Source organism: Culex quinquefasciatus, chromosome 2, assembly GCF_015732765.1.
Source record: "Culex quinquefasciatus strain JHB chromosome 2, VPISU_Cqui_1.0_pri_paternal, whole genome shotgun sequence".
Classification (NCBI taxonomy): Eukaryota; Metazoa; Arthropoda; class Insecta; order Diptera; family Culicidae; genus Culex; species Culex quinquefasciatus.
The window spans coordinates 151395028-151420545 of NC_051862.1; the positions used below are offsets into that span (position 1 = coordinate 151395028).

The following is a 25518-nucleotide window of genomic DNA, read 5'->3' on the forward strand; positions in this document are numbered from 1 at the left end:
AAAAGTTACAGCTGAGCAATTCTCTACGAAATCGGTCTTTTTTCTTCAATTTTAATTTTTGTATTTTTTAATCCGGCTGAAACTTTTTTGGTGCCTTCGGTATGCCCAAAGAAGCCATTTTGCATCATTAGTTTGTCCATATAATTTTCCATACAAATTCGGCAGCTGTCCATACAAAATGATGTATGAAAATTCAAAAATCTGTATCTTTTGAAGGAATTTTTGATCGATTTGGTGTCTTCGGCAAAGTTGTAGGTATGGATACGGACTACACTGGAAAAAATAATACACGGTAAAAAAATTTGGTGATTTTTTATTTAACTTTTATCACTAAAACTTGATTTACAAAAAAACACTATTTTTAATTTTTTTATTTTTGATATGTTTTAGAAGACATAAAATGCCAACTTTTCAGAAATTTCAGGTTGTGCAAAAATCACTGACCGAGTTATGAATTTTTAATCAATACTGATTTTTCAAAAATCGAAATTTTGGTCGTAAAATTTTTCAACTTCATTTTTCGATGTAAAATCAAATTTGCAATCAAAAGTACTTTACTAAAATTTTGATAAAGTGCACCGTTTTCAAGTTATAGCCATATTTAAGTGACTTTTTTGAAAATAGTCGCAGTTTTTCATTTTTTTAAATTAGTGCACATGTTTGCCCAGTTTTGAAAAAAATATTTTTGAAAAGCTGAGAAAATTCTCTATATTTTTCTTATTCGGACTATGTTGATACGACCTTTAGTTGCTGAGATATTGCAATGCAAAGGTTTAAAAACAGGAAAATTGATGTTTTCTAAGTGTCACCCAAACAACCCACCATTTTCTATCGTCAATATCTCAGCAACTAATGGTCCGATTTTCAATGTTAATATATGAAACAATTGTGAAATTTTCCGATCTTTTCGAAAAAATATTTTGGAATTTTCAAATCAAGACAAACATTTTAAAAGGGCGTAATATTGAATGTTTGGCCTTTGTGAAATGTTAGTCTTGATTTGAAAATTCCAAAATATTTTTTCGAAGAGATCGGAAAATTTCACAAATGTTTCATATATTAACATTGAAAATCGGACCATTAGTTGCTGAGATATTGACGATAGAAAATGGTGGGTTGTTTGGGTGAAACTTAGAAAACATCAATTTTCCTGTTTTTAAACCTTTGCATTGCAATATCTCAGCAACTAAAGGTCGTATCAACAAAGTCCAAATAAGCAAAATAGAGAATTTTCTCAGCTTTTCAAAAATATTTTTTCAAAACTGGGCAAACATGTGCACTAATTTAAAATGAAAAACTGCGACTATTTTCAAAAATCACTTAAATATGGCTATAACTTGAAAACGGTGCACTTTATCAAAATTTCAGTAAAGTACTTTTTGATTGCAAATTTGATTTTACATCGAAAATGAAGTTGAAAATTTTACGACAAAATTTCGATTTTTGAAAAATCAGTATTGATTAAAAATTCATAACTCGGTCAGTGATTTTGCACAACCTGAAATTTCTGAAAAGTTGGCATTTTATGCCTCTAAAACATATCAAAAATAAAAAAATTAAAAATAGTGTTTTGTAAATCAAGTTTTAGTGATAAAGTTAAATAAAAAATCACCAAATTTTTTTGTGTATTATTTTTTCCAGTGTAGTCCGTATCCATACCTACAACCGAAGACACAAATCGATCAAAAATTCCTTCAAAAGATACAGATTTTTGAATTTTCATACATCATTTTTGTATGGACAGCTGCCGAATTTGTATGGAAAATTATATGGACAAACTAATGATGCAAAATGGCTTCTTTGGGCATACCGAAGGCACCAAAAAAGTTTCAGTCGGATTAAAAAATACAAAAAAAAAATCGAATGACCGAAATCCTAGAGAACTGCTCAGCTATTTTAGCGTAAAAAAGATGCAACATAAATTTCTCGAAAAGGCGCAAGCTAAATTTTAAGCGCCAGGTTGCATTCGAAAGAGGAGATCCAGCACTACAAACGTTGAAAAAAACCTCCGGAGTGTTTGTCTTTAAACTCGAGATATCATTATTTGAAAATGTCTAATTTGGATTTCATCATTTGAAAAGTGTATGGGGCCACCCTAACGAAATTCGAAAACTGTCCAACTAAATATTTTTCCATGTAATTTTGCCCGTTGAAACTGAATCTGCCCTCAAAATTGAGCCAAAGTTTCAGAAAATCGATTTTCGGTCAAATTTTGGGTATATACGTTAATTTTCGAAGATTCGAATAATTGAGTCTGGACTATAGTTGTAAAAAACAAACTTTTGGCAACTTTAGAATTAATGAGCAATTCCAGCTCAAATCAGGAATTTTTCTGGTACTTTTGTACTCGACCCTTTCCGATTTCAATGAAGCTTTCTAAACATGTTATCCTAGGCCTATATAAGCCATTTTTGTGTAAATGGAGCCAATAGTACTCTAAAATAACATTTGAGAAGGGCGTAAGGTACTTGAATATTTTTGTATTTTGCAAATTAAAAAAATACTGTATTTCGAAGCCGTTGCATCGTATCAAAAACTGGTCAAAGACTAACTTGTAGGAAAATGGACGGGCTTTCCGAAAAAAAATACACTGAAACAAAAATACACGCCACTTCTATGAGATTTTTCAGTTTTTAAGTTTAAAAGTTAAATTTGATCGCGATGTCACGATTTTTTTCGCTCAAATTTTTTGAGGAAATAGCCTAAAATGTTGCAAAAAGACTCACGAAAAATGCAGGATGATATGTCTCTCCTAAAAAAACACAAAAATCATTTACTACAACTATTTTTTTTGAAAAGTGGTCTAAACGTCAACATTTTTCAGAATAGATAGTGGGAATCGATGCCCCAGACAATTTTACGTAAAAGTCTCCATATTGACCATTGCCCTAAGTCCAATCCTTGGGTAGATACAGCGGTTTTAAAAATAAAAATGTTCAAAAATAGGTTTTTTGGTCGTTTTTGGCAAATTTCTATATGACAGACTTGGTTTTTCAGTCTCGTAAATATTTTCACCGGAAAGCTCGTCCAATTTCCCATAAGTTTGTCTTTGACAGCATTTCAATTAAATGTATGGGCTTACAGATATAAATTTAATTACATTGCTCATAACTGTAAATAGAATATTTTTTTCAGTGTGGTAGAAACCTGGATAGTAAATAAGCTTACGTAAATAATAAGACAAGTCAAATTAAAAAACAGTCAAAGGCAAACTTATGGGAAATAGGACGAGCTTTCCGGTAAAAATATTTACGAGACTGAAAAACCAAGTCTGTCATAAAGAAATTGCCAAAAACCATCAAAAAACCTATTTTTTCAACATTTTTATTTTTAAAACCGCTGTATTTTTCCAAGGATTGGACTTAGGACAATGGTCAATATGGAGACTTTTATGTAAAATTGTCTGGGGAATCGATTCCCATTATCGATTCTGAAAAATTTTGATGTTTAGACCACTTTTCAAAAAAAAAAAAAAAACAGATGTAGTAAATGATTATTGTATTTTTTTTTAGGAGAGACATACCATCCTGCATTTTTCGTGAGTCTTTTTGTAACATTTTAGGCTACTTCCTCAAAAATTTTGAGCGAAAAAAAAATTGTGACATCACCATCAAATTTAACTTTGAAACTTAAAAACTGAAAAATCTCATAGAATTGGCGTGTATTTTTGTTTCAGTTATTTTCGAGTACTATTTTTCTCCATATACACAAAAATGGCTTATATAGGCCTAGTATAACATGTCTACAAAGTTTCATTGAAATCGGAGAGAATCGGGTACAAAAGTATTAGAAAAATGCCTGAATTGAGCTGGAATTGCTCTAATAGAAAATTAGCTAAATATATGTTTGGACAGAAAACTTATTTGCATAATGAATTCAACACAACACAACACAAACAAAAAAAGGTGTTCAATTTTCAATTAAAGTAGGCATTTTAAGGAATAAAACATAGCCCTGGTTAAAACTTCAGCAGAATCAGTGCAGATTTGGCGATTTTGTTATACAAAATTAAGATTTTTTTTTGTGATTTTTTCTAAAGTTATCAAAGAAAGTGGTTCTTCAAAAAATAAATAAATAAAAAAATAAATAAATAAATAAATAAATAAATAAAAATAAAAATAAAACAAGGTAAGCGGCAGTATCTGGTTTGTTATTCATTTTAGAAAAAAAAAATCCATTTTCAAGCAGTGCACGAGCCACAACAAAGTCAGTGAGTCGTATGCAAAACTTGATGAACTTTCTAAAAATAATACTCTCAAAAGCACACTATTTAGTTTTTTTTAGTATAAAACGATAATCGATTATCACTTTTTCAAAAACTTTTTCGAAAAATTCTGATAACTCGTGAGGAATACATGCAATCTTCTCATGTTTATAAATCAACATTTTTTTATTGTCTTCGTAGAACATTGGTACACACATAATTTTAAAATGAAAAATTGTGTTCTAAATAAAAAAAATGATTATCTGAGTGGTTGCCGATTAGTACATTAAATTTCCAATAAAAAAAACATGTCTCGCGATTTTTGACAGTTGAGTAACGGAAAAAGGCAGAAATTTTTTAATTATTTTCGAGCTACAACCACTGAAAAACGTGTCTTAGTAAAAATCCAGCAAAATTAAATTAAAGTACTACCCTACTGTCACGAGATATCGAAAAATGGACCTCGGATTTGTGATCAGAGACCAAAATTATCCCTTAAAGAAAAGTTTCACGCAAACGGGACAACTGCTGAGGGAGTTGGCGGAGAATGACCTAATGTGAATATCGTGTTTGGTTTTAAAAATTGTTGCGAAATTGAAATGCATATAAATTAACAATTTATATTTACAAAGTAAGAAAAAAGATACTATTAAACATCATTGATACTGATCAATCGAACGTTGCATTTGCATTGCAATCATCGACACCCGGCAAAAATTGCACTTTCTACCGATGATCGATATAAAAATTAACCCCCAAAAACGACTAAAACAACAACAAACAGCAAAAAGGCGGCGGCATCGCCACCAACTTTTATATAAGGATTACTTTATAGGTTATACATTTTAAGCGATTTTCAATCTCGCACAAGACCCAGGAGCCTCTTCGCCGCCGAAGCCACACTTTAATTGCATAATTCATTTACGGCCACTTTCTTTCGCTTGCCTGCGCTAATTTCTATTTTCTGTTTTCATCTTCTCGTCATTTTTTTATTTTCCTCTTTTTTGCGAAATCGCGAATTTCTGCGAAAACCGAACCCGAGCAGAGTGTAGAGTGCATCCAGTAAACCACAACGAAAACGGCTAATTAGCAAAAGGCCGCCGCACAAATATAGAGGCGAATGCTGCCAAGAAGAAGAAAAAAGGTTCCAACAGAGATTAAATACGCCACCACAACCACAGCCACCAACATCCTTCGTTACGTTAAGGATCGTGAGTCTCCATGGAAAATCTCAGCATTCCCACCATGGAGTGATGTGATGAGGTAGCATCACAACATGCAGAGCTTTGGGTTTGCTTGTCTGCACAGGAGTTGGATGCCGACGACGGCGGTCTGGACCAAGATGATTCGTAAAGGTGTAAATCTCTTTTGTAAGTCTGTGTTTTTTTTTTTTGTAAAATAAAAGATTATTTTCACAAAAAAATATTTTTCTCAAAATCTAGAGAGTTTATTTTTTTATAAAACACTCTTGGGTTGGAACTCGGAAAATCAATACAATTGACCCACAACCAGGGAGCAAGAGAGAGAGAGAGCACCCACTCTGCAGCAACGCAACGGGAGCAGACTGTGCAATATCATCACCGGATAGCAAAGCTTTAATAAACTTCACATGACTGTGCAAACAAGCGGTTATACGATGAGGTGAAAATGGGTACAATGTGTGATAGATGGATGGATGCTGATCAACTTTGTTCCAATTTTGAGCCACTGCTGCTGAATGCTCTGCAAGCTCGAATGTAAAAGTGTGATCTTTGGATTTTTTCCTTTATTTACCAAAAGGAGAGTTGTTGTTCATGTAAGCAAAACAAATATTTTTTAAGTGCTTTTATCTCCTCATAATAGTAATGTAATAATCTATCTTTTTTTAACATTTGAATTATAAAAAAAAACATTTTTTTTTTAAATTAAGTTTCATTTCTATTTCCGATCTGTGGCACAGCCACAAAGTATTTTTACCAAAAAGTCAAAGTGTGCCCAAAATTGAAAACAATCAAAATATTGTTAATACAGACCAGACGCACTCATCCTATGGTTTGATTATACGAAGCTCTTCACATACTTTTCAGACTATCGAAACATGGAAAAAAAATCTCATTTTTTCAAGTTGACTTGCGTTCAGCGTAGTGTTATCTAAAGAGCTCATGGCAGCCTTTGTGTTAGATTAAATCTAGATTACTTTCTTTTGGATCTATTGGACGCTATTTTAAATTACAATTTCCCATATCACTTTAGTACAATTTAGACGTGTGTATTGTATGTGACGACCAGTTAAAAATTAATTAGATTCTGCATAGGCAAATTACTACAAAAAAATCTTCATAAAATAAATACATTTCACTTTTTTTTAAACGTTATAGTTATTTGTTTTTTTTTTATGCCATTACAAATTTTGGTTTCAATTAACTTATAAAACCGATCAATTCAGAATTCATTGCTTAATGTTAAGGCTGGAACAAATGTGATTAAAAGTGTTTGCCCCTCCTTGAAATAAAAATTGCAATTGCCTTTATTTAATGTATTTTCAATCAAATACCGGCTTTTAAAGATTTTAAGACTTTAAAGGAGGGGTAGGATCGAAGTAATCTGGGAGCGTGAATGGACGTATTTTTTTCCGCTGTCATATTTTTGGAACTTAAAAACGTTCTATTTCATTGTTTAAAATGTTTGGCCCTTTTGAAATGTTAGTCTTGGTTTAAAAAAATTGAAAATATTTTTTTTCGAAAAGATCGGAAAATTTCACGAATGTTTCATATTTTAACATTGAAAATCGGACCATTAGTTGCTGAGATATCGCATTAGAAAATGGCGTGTTGTTTGGGTGGGACTTCGAAAACATCAATTTTCCTGTTTTTAAAACTTTGCATGGCAATATCTCAGCAACTAAGGGTCGTATAAAAAAAAAAAAAAAAAAAAAAAAAAAAACAACAACAAACAACAAACCATCCACATTAACGACCCCCGGGTCGTTTGTGGTCTCTATTGCAAGTTTCTGCTCGAACCTAGGAGTCCGAAGGCTTGAATGGGGAGAGCACCCAAACCTCTTTTACTCCAAAGAACCTTCCACCCCAGTGTTTGAACTGACGACCTTTGGATTGTGAGTCCAACCGCCGCCTGCGATTCCACCGGAGTAGGCTTGGTTTGGTGTGTTGTTTGTACTTATGGCATGGAGACGACTCCTACACCTGGAATGACTTAAGAGCGAGTTTTTCACCAATGTGTAACAGGTCGTATCGAGGTGCTCCGATTTGGATGAAACGTTCAGCGTTTGTTTGTCTATACATGAGATGAACTCATGCCAAATATGAGCCCTCTACGACAAAGGGAAGTGGGGTAAAATGGGCTTTGAAGTTTGAGGTCCAAAAAACCTAAAAAATCTTAAAATTGCTCGCATTTCCGTAAAACTTCATCAATTCCAACTCTCTTAGATGCATTCGAAAGGTCTTTTGAAGCACTTCAAAATGTGCCATAGACATCCAGGATTGGTTCGACTTTTTCTCTTAGCTTTTGCAAATTACTGTCAAAAATTGATTTTTTTAAAACCTTAATATCTTTTTGCAACAGCCTCCAACACCCATACTCCTATAGGTCAAAAGATAAGTAATTACATGGACTATAAGCCTATGGTATTAACTTTTTGGCCAATCGCAGTTTTTCTCATAGTTTTTCGATTTTTCTTGAACAAACATTTTACAACGTCAGTTTTTGGCCGGTAGGCCGCCATAGCGGCACTTTTTAGTCTCAATTTTGTCATATTAGGAATCCTCGGACAATTTCACGTAAGTTAGAAGTGTTGGAGTTGTAAATTTGATTGGAAAAATTGCCATTAAGAATGAATTAAAATACTTTTTAACAATTTGTTTAATTAGGGGTAAAACAGGTTTTCGCCTACTTGATACAGCATTTGACGTATTGATCACAGGGTAAATAAGATCTATTTCTTTTTCAAAATGTTTTATTTAATTATATTTTAAATCAAATTTACAACTCCAATACTTATAACATACGTGAAATTGTCCGAGGATTTCGAATATGACAAAATTGAGACCAAAAGTGCCGCTATGGCGGCCTGAAAAAAAAACGTTGTAAAATGTTTGTTCTAGAAAATCGAAACTATGAGAAAACTGCGATTGGCCAAATCAATACCATAGGCTTATAGTCCATGTAATTACCTATCTTTGACCTGGGAGTATGGGTGTTGGAAGTTGTTGCAAAAAGAAATTAAGTTTTAAAAATCCATTTTGACAGTAATTTGCAAAAGCTGAGAAAAAAGTCGAACCAATCCTGGATGTCTATGGCACATTTTGAAGTGCTTCAAAAGACCTTTCGAATGCATCTAAGAGAGTTGGAATTGATGAAGTTTTACGGAAATGCGAGCAATTTTAAGATTTTAGGTTTTTGGACCTCAAACTTCAAAGCCCATTTACCCCACTTCCTTTGTCGTAGAGGCATGAGTTCATCATGTATACAAATGAAAGATCCAAATCGGAGCACCTCGATACGACCTCTAGAACAAACCGAGCAATATTTACAAATACTGCCTCTTAACGGCCTAACAACCAAGGCCGGGACCGACATTTTACTTCCTCATCCGATGGAAGGTTGGAGCAGATGGGAATTGAACCCAGAATCGAAGGGTCGTATCAACAAAGTTCAAAGGTTCAAAATATAGAGAATTTTCTCAGCTTATCAAAAATATTTTTTTCACAAGTGGGCAAACATGTGCACTAATTTTTAAAAATTAAAAACTTCGACTATTTTCAAAAAAGTCACCTAAAAATTGAATTAACTTGAAAACGGTGCACTTAATCAAAATTTCACTAAAGTACATTTTGATTGCAAACTTGATTTTACATCAAAAAATGAAGTTGAAAAATTGTTGCGACCAATTTTTCGATTTTTTGAAAAAAACGTTACTTAATCCACCAGAAGGTGGTTGCTGCCTTCCTCCTGAAAGCTTTGGCTAACGCTTACTTAGTAAAGACACTATACATCTGAGTGTTGCCATCTATGATAAATTTAATTATTCATTTGAAAGCACTGCAGTATTTGTGTGCGTGCACGGCGTGCACTGAGCGGAAAGTTCCGACAGTTATCCGCCGGAGCTTTCAAATTATGTAAATAATGACCCTTTTTAGTATCAACCAAAACAGTTTTTCTAACATAACTTTTGAAGTACTGCACCAAACCGGATGAAATTAAAAAGACTTAAAGGACCTGAAGGCGAATCCAAAAACATAGATCCGGACAAAATCGGTCGGGCCAGTTCCGAGAAAAGTGAGTGAGAAAAAAAATTCTACGTCCATCCACACGCACAGACATTTGCTCAGAATTTGATTCTGAGCCGATATGTATACGTAAAGGTATACCTAGAAGGCTTTTTTAAAAAGTTCAATTTTTGAGTGATTTTATAGCCTTGCCTCAGTGAGGTGAGGAAGGCAAAAAACAGTATTGATTAAAAATTTCATAACACGGTCAAAGATTTTTTGTCCATTCTGGAAATTTCTGAAAAGATGGCATTTGGTGTCCTCTAAAACATATAAAAAAATGGAAAAAATTAAAAATAGTTTTTTTTTTGCAAATCAAGTTTTAGTAACCAAAAGTTAAATAAAAAATCACCAATTTTTTTATCGTGTATATTTTTTTTCAGTGTAGTCTTTATTCATACCTACAACTTTGCCGAATACACCAAATCGATCAAAAAATTCCTCCCAAAGATACAGATTTTTGAATTTTCATGCATCATTTTTGTATGGACAGCTGCCTAATTTGTATGGAAAATTATATGGACAAACTAATGATGCAAAATGGCTTCTTTGGGCATACCGAAGGCACCAAAAAAGTTTCAGTCGAATTAAAAAAAAATTAAAATTCTGAAAAAACCGATTTCGTAGAGAATTGCTCATAAATCAAAATATTCTATCGTTAAAAAAAACATTTGTAGAGATTTCTCTTACCTTTCAAACCCTTTTTGAACTTTGTTTATCCGTTTTTATTGTCAAAAGAGGTTCAAGGTCAAACGAAGTTCGCATAAAAATGGATGACTTTAAAGTGGAATATCTTTTAACAATTAAAACGGATTTACAAGGTTCAAAATGGGTTTTAAAGATAAGACATTTCTCTACAAATCAGTTAAAAACAAATATTTTTAAAAGATCGATCCACCTATAAGGCCAGGTCAATAAAAAATCCGTCCCAAAAATATGAAAATTAAATAAAAACGCAATTTTCTTCGATAAAATATTTTCATTTGTACCGATTCTGATTCAGGTCGCTAAAACACAACATTCTACGTGTAAATCATCGATGGGGTATCTCGGTTTATAATATTCTGCTCCAGCCACGCCGTGTAACAGTAATGATGTATAAAGCATTTTGTGAAACTTTTCACCAACAAATTTTGAAATTCAGACTAGAAATTTGAAATTTAGTTTTTTTTTGTTGCTTTTTTTTTGTTTATTCAACAAAATCATGATATCCATATCCGGATTACATCAAATTGACCATTTTTAAGTTCACTTTAAACGTTTCAAATGAAATATTTACAATCAAATGATTGTTTAACTGTGTTTAAAAACGTTTAATAAAAAGTTCCTGATGTTGAGGTTAAGTAAGGCCGCTGCCAATATTTTTTAAAGTTTATATCCCCCCCCCCCCCTTCAAGATTAGTTTGAAAATTAAGGAGGCAAAACAATATTTTTTATAAACCTACAAAGTTTCAATGGAAATAAAAGTCTAATCAACTCAAAACAATCTCCGCTCTTTATATAGTTTATAAGTTAGTTTTAAGGTATCCCTTTTCCCTTTTGTACATGTAGGACCGCCTACATTTGAAATCACTGAATAGCGAAAGCTACAATATTTCATGAATAAATAAAAGTTGCTAGTATTTAAAATTGAGGTGAAAAGTCATCGATTGTGATTGGACACTCAATAATATTTTAACTGAATGAATGTACATGGAAAAGAAAACTGAATAAATATAAATAAAAAAAAAAACTCAAAACAATCTAAAATGCCTTTTTCTGCATTGATAATCATATTTAGCTTGTTTCGGCTCGTTTAAAAATATCTTGAACTTTTATGAAATTAGAATGTTTAGCACCACCAAAACTTTTTTTTCGCACGTAAATAAATTTAAAATGCATATAAATCAGAGGATGTTTTTGAATTAGGTTTGAATAACACGTAAAACTTGTAACATAGAAATTAATTTGCACTATTCTTAGTAGTCCAAAGATCCCAAAAATTCATTCCGTTTTTTCATCGATTTCAATTCATTTTCATAGAGAAATTCGCAACCAGGCCTGCAAAATGTTTCCAACCCAGCGTACACATGAAGCAAACCAAAATGTCAGTTCACTGCTAGCATCTGACTGTTAGCCTACTGTGTCCGTTCAACCACTGCCGCCTGACTCGTGCCGGTCGGCTGCTGAATGAGAATGAGAGACTTGAAAAACTGAGCTACACTCACTCAATTCGTGTCGTATGACTGACTCGTAAAATCCTCTCTAAACACTATTTTGACTATTTTTAAACAATTGAATGGTTCTAGACTGTGCAAAACACTTAAAACAACCATAACTTATATTCAAAATTACATTTCCACGCATAAATACCAACTTTTTGTGTAAAAACTTCACAGAAAAAAAAATCATGGTAATATTACATCTGGGAAGGGGTACATCTTTTATGTCAGAAAAAAGGTGTAATTTTACATCTGGAAATGTGTAATTTTACCACTTTTCTGTTGTAATGTCATTTTTTCAGTCTAAATTGAGGTAAAATTATATCATAAAAGAGGCAATATTCAACCTTCCAAAATTAAAGCTTCCAAATTTACATTATTTTTTTCTGTGTTGTTTCTTTATGTGTGTGCGTGCAACGTCGAATGAGCGTTGGTCAACTACTGCCTCGCATTGCAGCTGCTCAGTGAGCTAGGGCACTCACGACTGAGTCGGGTTTGTTTATGTCACGGTTTTGCGGTTCAGTGAATGGATCTGAAAAAATCGTGTATGCGTCGACGATTTTTGCGTCAGGACCCCTGACATTTTCAGCTCTGTTCGCAACAATTTGAGAGTATTCAAATAATTGGACTTATCAAAAAAAAATCAAATCATCCACATTAACGACCCCCGGGTCTTTTGTGGTCTCTATTGCAAGTTTCTGCTCGAACCTAGGAGTCCGAAGGCTTGAATGGGGAGAGCACCCAAACCTCTTTCTACTCCAAGTAACCTTCCACCCCAGTGTTTGAACTGACGACCTTTGGATTGCGAGTCCAACCGCCGCCAGCGATTCCATACGGAGTAGGCTTGGTTTGGTGTGTTGTTTGTACTAATGGCATGGAGACAACTCCTACACCTGGAATAACTTAACGGCCTAACAACCAAGGCCGGGACCGACATTTTACTTCCTCATCCGATGGAAGGTTGGAGCAGATGGAAATTCGACTTATCAATGTTCTCTTAGACAACTAACTTTTAAAACATGTAAAATAATATGTTGAAAACTTCTTTTCGGGGTTATTGAACACTCCTCTACCAAGATCAGCATGGTTCCATACCGTTCCGTTTGAATTTAATTCTCATTTTTCATTTTGTAAACAAAAACTTGAAGCTAACAATGTCACTCCGGTTCGCGGTTTCGTAATAATCAAATTTGGAAAACGAATACTGAAAAAAAATTGATTGGCGAAGTCTACATCTTTATAGGTTGCAACGGTTAAATCCTAGCAGTAGTCTTTCGAGGTTTTCACAATAACTCTCCATTTGCCCAATTTTGTAAGCTAATGGATTAACGGCCAGGAATCGATAAAGTCTGGCGATAACTCCGATGTCAATTGGGTGTGTTGCCACATTTCACCACCCCCCAAAACGATTGACTGCGTGTGCAAGCTTACGCACAGCGCCCATCGAAAGAGGTAGAAAAATCGAGGCCACCCCCCAGTAAAAAAAAACACAGAGAAAAGGATATCATGTTTCGCCGTTTGTTGATCCAGCCCGTTTGTGTCATTATTTTACCAGAAAGGCTCGGTCCTTTTGCTACCGTTTGGAGCCCGAGCTTATTTGCCAAGCAACGTCGACGAAACCCACGCTGAAAAAAAATGCGCCCCAGCATATCTCGACCGAGACACGAAAACAAGCTTATCAAAGTGGAACCAGACGCGCCCTCGCGAAAGGACTGCAAGTGGTGATTTATGCTTTATTTATGTTAGTTCTCTATTTCTATGCTTTCTTGTTGGCTTGCTTTTTGGAAGGATTCTGTGTTCTACCGCTGCGATGCCCTAATCTTTTTTAAGGAATGACTTGAAAATTAAATTAAACATTCTTGATATTAAAATTGAGCTTAATTATAAGGTTTGAGGGGAAAAACTTCACAACAAGTTTGATAACAAATCTGGAACATTCAGCGTTAAAATGTGGCCCAGTCGTAATCCAATTTCGTCATGTGCTAATCTCTTTAGATAGAAATAAAATTGAAAAGCAAAAAAAATAATCGAACAATCGTTATGTCCCTGCTTCGCTGTCGTCCCGACATGCCACATATTTCACCGGTGCAATGTGTGTGTGTGTTTTTTCACTCCTTATAAAATTATGCACATTTTGATGAGTTCGTCGATGATTGGCGATTGCAATCGGCCAACGCGGCCGTAAATCGCGCGCAGCGGCCTCCAACCAGGCTCCACTGTTCAGCTCCACGCCGATCATCGGTCTGACAGATGACGTGATCTGTATTATTTTGCTTGCTTTTACTTCTTCTTCCTCTTGCTCTCTAAACTCCCATGTCATGTGCACCATGTGTGCTCTCTTTCGGCTGTATCGAGTTCGCGCGGTTGTCGAATTTTGAGGGGGGTTTTTTCAGTTTTGCACACCTGAGTGCACTTTCCATCATCATCAGCACACAGTCATCGCGTCACCACCGTCAGTAAAAGCAGTGTTGGCAGGCTACAGAAAGTTCAAAACTGCAATATTATGTATAATTTGGTATCGCAAAAAGTTGTCTTACACGCGGCGTGTTACACGCCTTTGATGTTGAAATAAAACGCAAAAGTTGAAAATATGCTCAAAAATTGACATAACTGAAAATTCGTAGGACAAAAAAGCAATTCTCTACGAAATCGGTCTTTTTTTTGGAATTGGTGACCGAAACATTTTTGGTGCCTTCGGTATGTCCAAAGAAGCCATTTTGCATCATTAGTTTGTCCATATAATTTTCCATACAAATTTGGCAGCAGTCCATACACAAATGATACATGAAAATTCAAAAATCTGTATCTTTTGAAGGAATTTTTGATCGATTTGGTGTCTTCGGCAAAATTGTAGGTATGGATAAGGACTACATTGAAAATATAAGTTACACGGTAAACAAATTTTTGGTGATTTTTTATTTAACTTTCCTGCTGTTCTACGCATAATTGTCCCATGTCATTTTTTGATGATTTTGACTTTTTGACATTTTTAAGTTTAGTTTGACGTATACTTTAAGAAAAATACATAAAATCTAGTACTTAGTTCGGAAACTTATTGAAAACAACACCAAGTCTGTTTGTCCCATCGTTAAACTTCTACGCATAATTGTCCCACCAAGTATTTTCTGTCACGAAACTGTCAGTTTTACGAAGTATTGTGTCTTGTTTATCTATTGTATAGCAAGATAAACTGCTAACTGGGGCGACTAGGGACACTTGGGGCGAAGAGGAACCCACGGGACAATTATGCGTAGAAGCACAAAAATCAGTCGAAAAATTTCAATCGCGTTTTTCTCAGTTGCACTTTTTTGAACATGGGACAATTATGCGTAGAACGGCAGATTTAGGTCACTAAAATTTGATTTGCAAAAAAACACAATTTTTATTTTTTTTATTTTTTTGATATGTTTTAGGGGACATAAAATGCCAACTTTTCAGAAATTTCCAGGTTGTGCAAAAAATCTTTGACCGAATTATGAATTTTCGAATCAATACATTTTTTTTTCAAAAAATCGAAATATTGGTCGCAAAAATTTTTCAACTTTATTTTTCGATGTGAAATCAAATTTGCAATCAAAAAGTACTTCAGTGAAATTTTCATAAAGTGCACCGTTTTCAAGATATAGCCATATTTAGGATTTTTTTTTAAATAGTCGCAGTTTTCCATTTTTTTTAAATAAGTGCACATGTTTACCCACATTTGAAAAAAAAATTTTTTGAAAAGCTGAAAAAAATCTCTATATTTTGCTTTTATCAATTTTGTTGATACGACCTATAGTTGCTGAGACATTGCCATGCAAAGGTCTAAAAATCAGGAAAATTGATGTTTTCTAAGTCTCACCCAAACAACCCACCATTTTCTAACGTCCATATCTCAGCAACTATAGGTCCGATTTACAATGTTTAATTAAGAAACATACGTGATCTTCCGATCTTTTCGAAAACAATACTTTTAAAATTTTCAAATCAAGACTAACATTTCAAAAGGGCCAAACATTCAATATTACGCCCTTTTAAAATGTTAGTCTTGATTTGAAAATTTTGAAAATAATGTTTTCGAAAAGATCGGAAAATTTCACAAATGTTTCATATATTAACATTGAAAATCGGACCATTAGTTGCTGAGATATCGACATTAGAAAATGGTAGGTTGTTTGGGTAAGACTTAGAAAACATCAATTTTCTTGTTTTTAACCCTTTGCATGGCAATATCTCAGCATCTAAGGGTCGTATCAACAAAGTCCGAATAAGCAAAATACAGAGTTTTTTTTCAGCTTTTCAAAAATATTTTACTATTTGCACTAATTTAAAAAAATGGAAAACTGCGACTTTTTTCAAAAAAGTTACCTAAAAATGGCTATAACTTGAAAACGGTGCACTTTATGAAAATTTCACTGAAGTACTTTTTGATTGCAAATTTGATTTTACATCGAACAATGAAGTTGAAAAAATTTTACGACCAATATTTCGATTTTTTGAAATAATTAGTATTGATTAAAAAAATCATAACTCGGTCAAAGAAAAATTTGAAATTAAATATGTCTTTATTGAACATTCTTATAATAATTACATTTCTTTTACATGATAAGTGGTATGGCCTAATGCTCTTCATCTTTGTTGTATTTTTCGTTTTATTATTAACTGATCACATTTATTTATTTGCTTTAAATTGTTTTACATTATTGCATTGAATTGAATACATTTGGGTAAAAAAGAAAAAAAAAATCACTTTAACAGCTAATCCTAACCTAAAACTAAAAAAAAAAATCCATTGAAATATTCAAAATCACTAGAACGAGTAAACTACGAACTGTATTTTAAGATGAATGCTCCAAGAGTTCTTACTTGTTCCTGGCGAGTTTTGCACCCACGCAGAGTTGTTGTCATCTCGATGAAAATGCTCAGAAGTTCTTGTGGTGAAAACAGATCACTACTACCTTCACCCGTTGATGTTGGTTGGTTTTCCCTCGGTTGCTGACTGAAGCCTGGAGGTGTTGTATGCTCTGCAACTCTTTGCCGCTGATTCAACGGCAATGGCTGCAGATTTGGAACCACTCGAACAGATCCTGCTCCAGGTGACGCCAAAGCAGGAAAATCCACGTCCGTGTATACTGGTGGTGTTTTGCGACGATTTGGTTGGTGCCTCGTCGTTGCTTGCTGCCGAATTTTTACAAACTCAGCACGTTTTGGGCAGCTTCGATTCTTGGTAAAATGGTCGCCGCCGCAATTGAAGCATTTCGCTTCGATGTTCTCGTTGATTGTTTCGCAAGCTTGTGTTTTGTGCTCACCTCCGCAGGTTGCACAACGACTCTTGATGAAACAGTTCCTTCCACCATGTCCAAACTGCAAGCAGTTCGAACACTGTGTCACGTCACGGTGCACTGGACGATAACGTTCCCAAGTCACGATGATGTTGAAAATTGCCCGAACTGCTTTCAGCTCAGACGGCGTTGTCGATCCTTTCTCGAGATGAACCAGGTACAGTTGATCACGATACTTGATGTCCTTGTTGTGCCTCGTCATCTTGAAGACTTCGATCACGTTCAGCTTAAGAGATTTGAGCTCTTCTTTCAGCACACTCACATCCATGTCGTACAGGCCTCGGAGGACCTGCTTCATGGGGCGTTTACCTGGATCGTCATGGCTGTAGTATTCAATCTTTGTGTTGTTCAAGAAATCCCGAACGTAGTTGTAATCCTTTCTGGTAGGTAGCAGAATTTTGAGTCCATCAGCACACAAGCGAATGGAAGCTCGTAAAGCATCAGATTTGATAAACCCGGTCAGCCACTTTCGCACCGAATCCGATGATGATGTTTTCACAAAAATGGGTGGCAACTTTTCCCGTCGTTCAAATTCTTCTTTCTCGCTCACGTCCACAGGGAGGGTAGCGAACTGGTTTCCAGACGAATTTTGAGCGTCCTTGCTCAAACTGCATGGCTTTGCAGGTAGCGCTTCGGCATTCTTTAGCTTCTTAAAATCTGCCGATCCTGCTGGTGAGGACCGCCTCTTTTTTTTGCCCTGAGGCATTTTTGCACTTTTTAAGCACTTTTCAGGAGCTAAAATCCAGGACTACCTCACTGAATGATGGTCCACAAAGGAATGTCCCTCGGTCAAAGATTTTTTGCACAACCTGGAAATTTCTGAAAAGTAGGCATTTTATGTCCCCTAAAACATATCAAGAAAATAAAAAAAAATAAAAATAGTGTTTTTTTGCCAATCAAGTTTTAGTGAAAAAAAGTTAAATTAAAAATCACCAAAATTTTTTTACTGTGTATCATTTTTTTCAGTGTAGTCCTTATCCATACCTACAACTTTCCCGAAGACAGCAAATCGATCAAAAAATTTCTTCAAAAGATACAGATTTTTGAATTTTCACATATCATTTTTGTATGGACAGCTGCCAAATTTGTATGGAAAATTATATGGACAAACCAATGATGCAAAATGGCTTCTTTGGGCATATCGAAGGCACCAAAAAAGTTTCAGTCGGATTAAAAATACAAAAAAAAATCGAATGACCGAAATCTGAGAGAACTGCTCAAAAGTATTTGGCTTTGGCTGAAACAGCCAACACTGAGCAAAACTTACACAGCTCAACGAAGTGTTCTACACATGATCTGGCCCTGCTGTACAGAGCACTCAAATATCAATCGCAAAACACTTGAAATTTCGGTGATTGGCCATGAAATAATGTCAATAGCCAAACACTTGAATTTAAAATGGTGTTGAAAAAAAAAGTACGTCAAGCGATTTACAGGTTCTCGCTTGCTAGTCGTGCACGCTACCACTGCGCCGGCCGGCCAGTTGAAGATGGGAGTGTTTTTTGTGCTATTGGTTCTTGCCTCGCTTCTAGCCTTCGATGAAAGTCGCGCAAAAATCAATCAGTGAAACACATTAAATTCATGTGGATAATCACGTTGACTTTGAATAGTGCCTGTTTTGGGTAGATCTTAAGATCATTTTCAAGTGTTTTGCTCATCACTTTGAATAGTTCAAGACAGTGGCGACGCGTGGCCAAAATGTTTACCTGTTCAAACAATCTTTTCAGTAGTTTTCAAGTTTTTTAGCTCAATTATATTTAAAAAAATATCTTTTATACATGATAAAGAGAAATTAGATTATGTTAGCAATATTTTTGTGAGAATTATTGATCACATGATTTTTATTGAAATAGTAACTTTTTCAAATTACAGCAATGATCATCCTTTAAGAAGTGTAAAATTGAAATGTTTTTTTTACATTGTAGTTTTCTATAATTAGCTTGTTTTGTAAATGAATAAAAAACTAAATCAAAACTCAAAAATGAGGCGTAATCCAACCACAAGTTTTTCCCTGGAGTTTTCTTTAGAATGACTTCTCTTATGTTCCATTGGATTAGATTAGAGCAAAAATTATTAATTATTTTCAAATCTCACTAAGCAAACCTTCCGGATGTTGACCATTCTAATGCTGAAATCACGTGCTCTAGTTTCTTGACCAAAACAATTAGGCCATAAAAATGTATTTTACGTTTCTTTTAAAATTTCCCTAAAAAACTAGAAGAGAAAAAAATAATATCGATGATAATAAAAAAATTAATTTAACAAAAACTCGTGCAATCGATTGGACGTTTAACCTTTATTTTTGCATTGATTTTCAAAATGGCCTTTTTAAGCGTATAACAAATTTTGAATTGATAGTCACAAATAAAAAAAAATAGCCATAAATAAGTATAAAAAGTCTGAGATTTTTAGTTTTTTACTGCGTCTCATATCTCAATATAAATCCATAAATTAAAATAAAAAACATCACTTTATAAAATTTTCCGAAAAAAAAATTAAACGATCATAACTCAAGAATTCAAACCAAGTAGACATTATTTCGACAGCTTAATTAAGCTTTGCTTTGATTTTTGTTTTTGTACAAATAACTTTTGAAGTAAATTATTGTATGCTTGGTAGGTTAAAGATTTCGTTCTATTTTCTTCCAAATTATTTTGCAAATCTGTCGATATGAACTTGCTTGCTCACTTTTGACAGAGCTATTTATTACTTTATTTCAGTTAAAAACGCTTTTTTGAAGCAACATGCCGTTCTACTATTCATAACAATTTAAAAAGTTTTACTAAAATATTTGAGCAAGCACGCCAAATCGTTTTGGAATCATGAAACAGCCAAGCTCATTCGAATCCATAGAGCTCTCAATGAAAATCTAACGCGCACTGAAAATCCTCCCAAGCAGCCACCAACCTGTTCGGATTTCTCCATGCACGAGTTCCCATACAACGCATCCAAAAATACACAGAAAGCCGCCCCTATATGTACACGCTGGACGGTATGAATGTGGTAGTTCAGGGTGTGCATGAAAGCTTTTGCACAGTCGACATAAAAGCGCGCGAGCCGAGACGCGAGCAGAGAGCAAAGTTCAAAGAGAGAAAAACTCCAGATTTTGCTCTCTCCTGCTCGCGTCTCGGCTCGCGCGCTTTTATGTCGACTGTGCAAAGCTTTCATGCACCCTGAACTACCACATTCATACCGTCCAGCGTGTACATATAGGGGCGGCTTTCTGTGTGCGTTGTTGAACTCGTGCATGGAGAAATCCGAACAGGTTGGTGGCTGCTTGGGAGGATTTTCAGTGCGCGTTAGATTTTCATTGAGAGCTCTATGGATTCGAATGAGCTTGGCTGTTTCATGATTCTAAGAAGAGTTGGCATGTTCGTTCAATTATTTTGATGAACATATTTTAATTCTTTCTTCATAAAGAAATCAAAATGATCCACCTGTCCTATGAACAGGTTGAACAGGTGGACGCGACGCCTCTGGTTCAAGAAGGTGGGACAAATTCATGAGCAAAACAATTGAAAAGCTTGAGCCACCCGAATGAAAATAACATGTTAAAAAATACCAAAAAGTCAACCGCCCAAACACTTGCATTTGATAGTGGTTTGGATTGATGTTGAAACACAAACCAATTAGATCTACGATGTGACTTTATTCAATCATTCAAGTGTTTGGGCACTTGAATAAAAAGTGTGGCATATTTTCAGTGAAGTTTGATCTCTAATAAGAATTTTCTTTCAAAATGTTCTGACATCAATTTTCATCCGTGGTGTAGGGGTAAGCGTGGTTGTCTCTCACCCAATCGGCTTGGGTTCGATCCCAGACGGTCCCGGTGGCATTTTTCGAGACGAGATTTGTCTGACCACGCCTTCCGTCGGATGGGGAAGTAAATGTTGGCCCCGGTCTAACCTAAAGGGTTAGGTCGATAGCTCATTCCAGGTGTAGGAGTCGTCTCTCTGGGTCCTGTCTCGGTGGAGTCGCTGATAGGCAGTTGGGCTCACAATCCAAAGGTCGTCAGTTCGAATCCTGGGGTGGATGGAAGCTACGGTGTAAAAAGAGGTTTGCAATTGCCTCAACAATCAAGCCTTTGGACACTTATTTTCGAGTAAGAATCTCGCAATCGAGAACGCCAGGGCAATGCTGTAGAGCGATTTTTTTTACGTTTATAACAAATTGTATTCTTTATTGGCAGGAAGAATGCTAGGAATTTTCCCGCCCAGAGCAACATTGAGATTTTTTACGTTTTTCTACACTGCCGCTCTAATCTTGTCCGTCCCATATGTAAAAAGTAAGTGCTGAGATAACGCTGTGAGAAGCCCAAAAAAAGTTTCACAATTTTTCCCATTCAAAACCAACATTTTCTATATAAATTTTTATACAGTTAATTCGATATCAGTCTAAAAAACACCACTATCATACATTTTGTTTAAAAAATTACCAATTTGATGGTGAATTTTTGAAATTTTCAACAAGAGACCGACTTGACTTTATTTGTCCATAAATAAAGGCAGGTCAGTCATGGTATCAAGGTAGGCTTGAACATTTACACCAGAGGTTTATTTTTTCTATTCGTGATTTTCCCTTGAAGAAGGAAAAAAGCAAATAAGGTTTGGATTATCGTTTTAAATATTCAAATATTTCTTCAGAAATGAACAGATAATGATATTTTTATGCTTTACGTATTCATAAAGACAAACTCTGTAAAATTTAAACAATTCTGCATCCACTCAAACGATTTGCGAGATATTTCTATATGAGGAACTGACTTGCCTTTATTTTGCATATGGGACAGCACGAAAGTCATATTTATTTTGGAAGTTTTAGAACAAACAGTGGGTCTCGTGGCGCAGGGGTAGCGGCTTCGGCTGCCGATCCCGATGATGCTATGAGACGCGGGTTCGATTCCCGCCTTATCCACTGAGCTTCTATCGGATGGTGAAGTAAAACGTCGGTCCCGGTTTCTCCTGTCTCGTCAGAGGCGCTGGAGCAGAAATCCCACGTTAGAGGAAGGCCATGCCCCGGGGGGCGTAGTGCCAATAGTTTCGTTTCGTAGAACAAACATTGCCTGTTCATTCAATAGGCTGAAATAACATGTAAAACAAGACTTTTGTGAAGTTAATCTCATTTTTGACAAAAATACATATGGGACGGACTAGATTGGAGCGGCAATACATTACTCGTAACTGGATTAACCAAATTGGATGAAAATTTAATGGTTATATAAGTTAACATTAAGCATAAGCATAACAACTCAAGAAAAATCATTCAGTTGAAATTTAGAATAGAGAAAATCATAATTTGCCGATGAATTTGCAAAACAAAAAAATCCCAGCTCCCGGGAATTGATTCTTAAAATGAAGCCTAAATTTCCGAAATTATTGTTCACAACGATTTAGCTTATTTTTCTGAGCACAATGACCCTCTGAACGATCGCAAAGGATTTAAAATTGATTTTTTTGCGGACCTTCTTGCCAGAAAAGCTCATATTTGACAGCTCGTTCCAAGGGAACCATAGTTGATCCATTGAAAAAATGTTGTCTTGTCAATTTATTTTTTCGCATTAAAATGAAAAAAAAGTGATCAGAAATGTGTATTTAATCGTGTTTTTTAAAAGTTTATGTACAACTTACTTACAAATTTACTTATGGCCCAATTTCCGAGAAATTGCAAAATTCAACTCTCGATTCCCGCACTGCCGTTCTACGCATAATTGTCCCATGTTCAAAAAAGTGCAACTGAGGAAAACGCTATTGAAATTTTTCGACCGATTTCTGTGTTTCTACGCATACTTGTCCCGTGGGTTCCTATTCTCTCTATATGTCCTTAATCGCCCCAGTTAGCAGTTTATCACCCTTATTTGTGATCCTCTTGCTATACAACAGGTAAACAAGGCATAATGCTTAGTAAAACTAATAATTCCGTGTAAGAAAATACATGGCGGGACAAATATGCGTAGAAGTTCAACGATGGGACAAACAGACTTGGTGTTGTTTTTGATGAATTTCCGAACAAAGTACTAGATTTTATGTGTTTTTCTAAAAGTATACGATAAACTAAACTTAAAAATGTAAAAAAGTCAAAATCGTCCAAAAATGACATGGGACAATTATGCGTAGAACGGCAGCGCACCCAAAGGAAAAATATATATCAAAAGCTGCAACAGTGGATTTGCTGCAGAAAATGTTACATTTTATAACAATTTCTGCAGTAAGTTTGTTCGATTCCTTAGACAAAAATAAGTAACTGTGAAAATTTTGATCTAAATCGGTTAAGTAAACTATGGATTGTTAAAGCTGGTGAAAATCTGATCATGCAAAAATGTCTTTTTTAAATCGCCAAAGAACTCGTCCGGGTTAACTCGGATCGTTTTGCGGTCTTCAACAATGTTGTTTGTCATAAAATTTTACATAAGAATCTTACACTTGACAATAATCCGACACATTTAACCGCAGCTGATGGAGGAATAAGGTTTTGTTTTTTTTTTTTGCTTTTTATTATCCATTTTTTTCAAATTTTTCCATACAAACTTCAACGATCAATAGCAACCCTTAACTTTTTACCATTTTTCTGGTTTTTGTTTGTTTTTATTATAGAGGTTTTACACAGTTTGTGCATTCGCCTCTATTTTTCTGGTATTATGTCACTTTTTCAGTCTAAATTGTGATAAAGTTACATCATTAAAGCGGTAAAGGTGGAGTAACCTTTCAAAATTACACCTTCCAAATTTATAACCAAGAAGGCTGTCAGAAATAAATGAATTAACAACAACCTTCCAAATTTACACAATTTTTTACTGTGTATTTGACTCAGAATTGGCACAGTTAATTATTTTTACCTTAAGAATCGAATTTTTTTTTCCTTGTCACCCTAATGGGTAAACAAAAGACCTTTTGAATAATTGAACACGATTGAAGATCTGACAGCCCTCTCAAAAGTTATGAAAACTTTAGTCTTTTTATGCACTTTGCTGAAGGCGGATTATTGATATTTCGATGAAAATGATATCCGGATCCGTCATGCGACTCGTAGGTAATCAGGATACCTTTTCAATGAACCCTGCATAAGGAAGATCTGACAACCTTATTTAGGGGATCATCGAAATCAATTAGGTTTTTTTTTTCTTTTATTATGTTTTGTATTATTGATCCTCGGTCCTGACCTGGTCATAGCAACTAAAAGGACCTAATAATAATAAGTCACTTCCTACCTAATGCTATGAATAACTAAGATACTGAAAGTGCCGATGTTTCTATTTTGGATAAGATTACTTTGAAACCATTTTATAGAAAGTTCTTTGTTTGGCAGACGGTAAATAAACCGTAAGCAAAAAAGGTATCAGGCCCGACATTCAAAAGGCGGATTCAGTAAAAGTTTATTACTTATCAACACATTGTTTTGCTTAAAACTGGAACATTATTTACGTTTCCCCCGCTGAAATCTGGCATCCCTGACCGCGAACCATCATCATCATCACCCTCTTTGATTCCCGCACACATTCCGTCACCGTGTAGTAATCGATGACCCCGTCGCTGGCTGACTGACGATGGCTAGCCGATTCTGTCCCCTCTTCACTTACCTCCTGCGTGATTTCCAGCTCGTGCCGTGCATTCTCGTACAGCGCTTCCAGCTCCTCGCACTTGGACTGCAGACCCTGCTTCTCCTCCAGCAGCCCGAGCCCGTACTTGGCCGACTGGATGTTTTCACTGCTGGCCTGGTCCAGCTCCCGGTTCAGCCGCTCGATCTCAACCTGGAGCTGCTGCAGCTCGGCGGCTGTCGTCGCGGCCATCTTTAACGGGGGCGCGGGCAGACTTCCGGAACGCGGATTGCGATGGCGAGTGGAACCTTTTTTCTTTTGGGGGGCTCTTTGCGGAACTTTTTTCTTTTTTTTTCTGCCTAACTTAAAACATTACCAACACAAAAAAGGTATCGCGTTTTTCTTTTTTCGTGGCCACTTTTTTCCCCACTTCTCGGGCGCGTTACACCTGGCCGGACCGACGACGGCTCGAACCTGGACGAATTCCGTGCGTTTTCGTTGCTACCCACAAAAACCGTGTCAGGTGGAAAACCAGCCAAATTTCCACATTTCCAGCCGTGTCGTGTCACAATTTTGCTTTCTTCTGCTGCTGGCCTGGCAGAGCAGTTTTCACTCCACGATCTGACACACCAAAACTCTTCTTTTTCCTCTCTTCCCCTCTTGCTCCCCTTCTTCTGTCAGGTAAGCACACACATACGCACACCCGCACTCTCACGCACACCCCTCGCTCACTCAGTCCGTCTCTCTTCTACCAACACAGCAGCAGCAGGTGACAACACATCATGAAAAAATCGTCAAGAAAATCGTGTTGAGCCGTGGAAAATCTTTTCTTGCTGCTGCTGCCGCTGAAGTTGATGGCCGCTGACGACTGACTGACGGCGATTTTGGCTGGCCTGGCTGGAAAAAGTTTTTCACTGACCGTCACCACCCCCGCGCCGAGCGAAAGCGAAAAATTCCGATGGAGAGGCGACCACGAGCTAGAGCGAGTGGGAAAATG

The 25518-nt window shown here is 35.7% G+C and overlaps 1 protein-coding gene across 1 annotated transcript in view; it reads right to left on the reverse strand.

The window, feature by feature from the left end:
• LOC6045160 (protein bicaudal D) overlaps positions 1–25500 on the reverse strand; it is a 66514-nt gene extending 41014 nt beyond the window's left edge. Inside the window, exon 1 of the mRNA XM_038250502.1 lies at positions 24564–25500. Within this exon, the coding sequence (XP_038106430.1) occupies positions 24564–24773 (210 nt within the window). The 5' untranslated portion in view covers positions 24774–25500. The remainder of the gene's footprint in view (positions 1–24563) is intronic.
• Between the last annotated feature and the right edge of the window lie 18 nt (positions 25501–25518).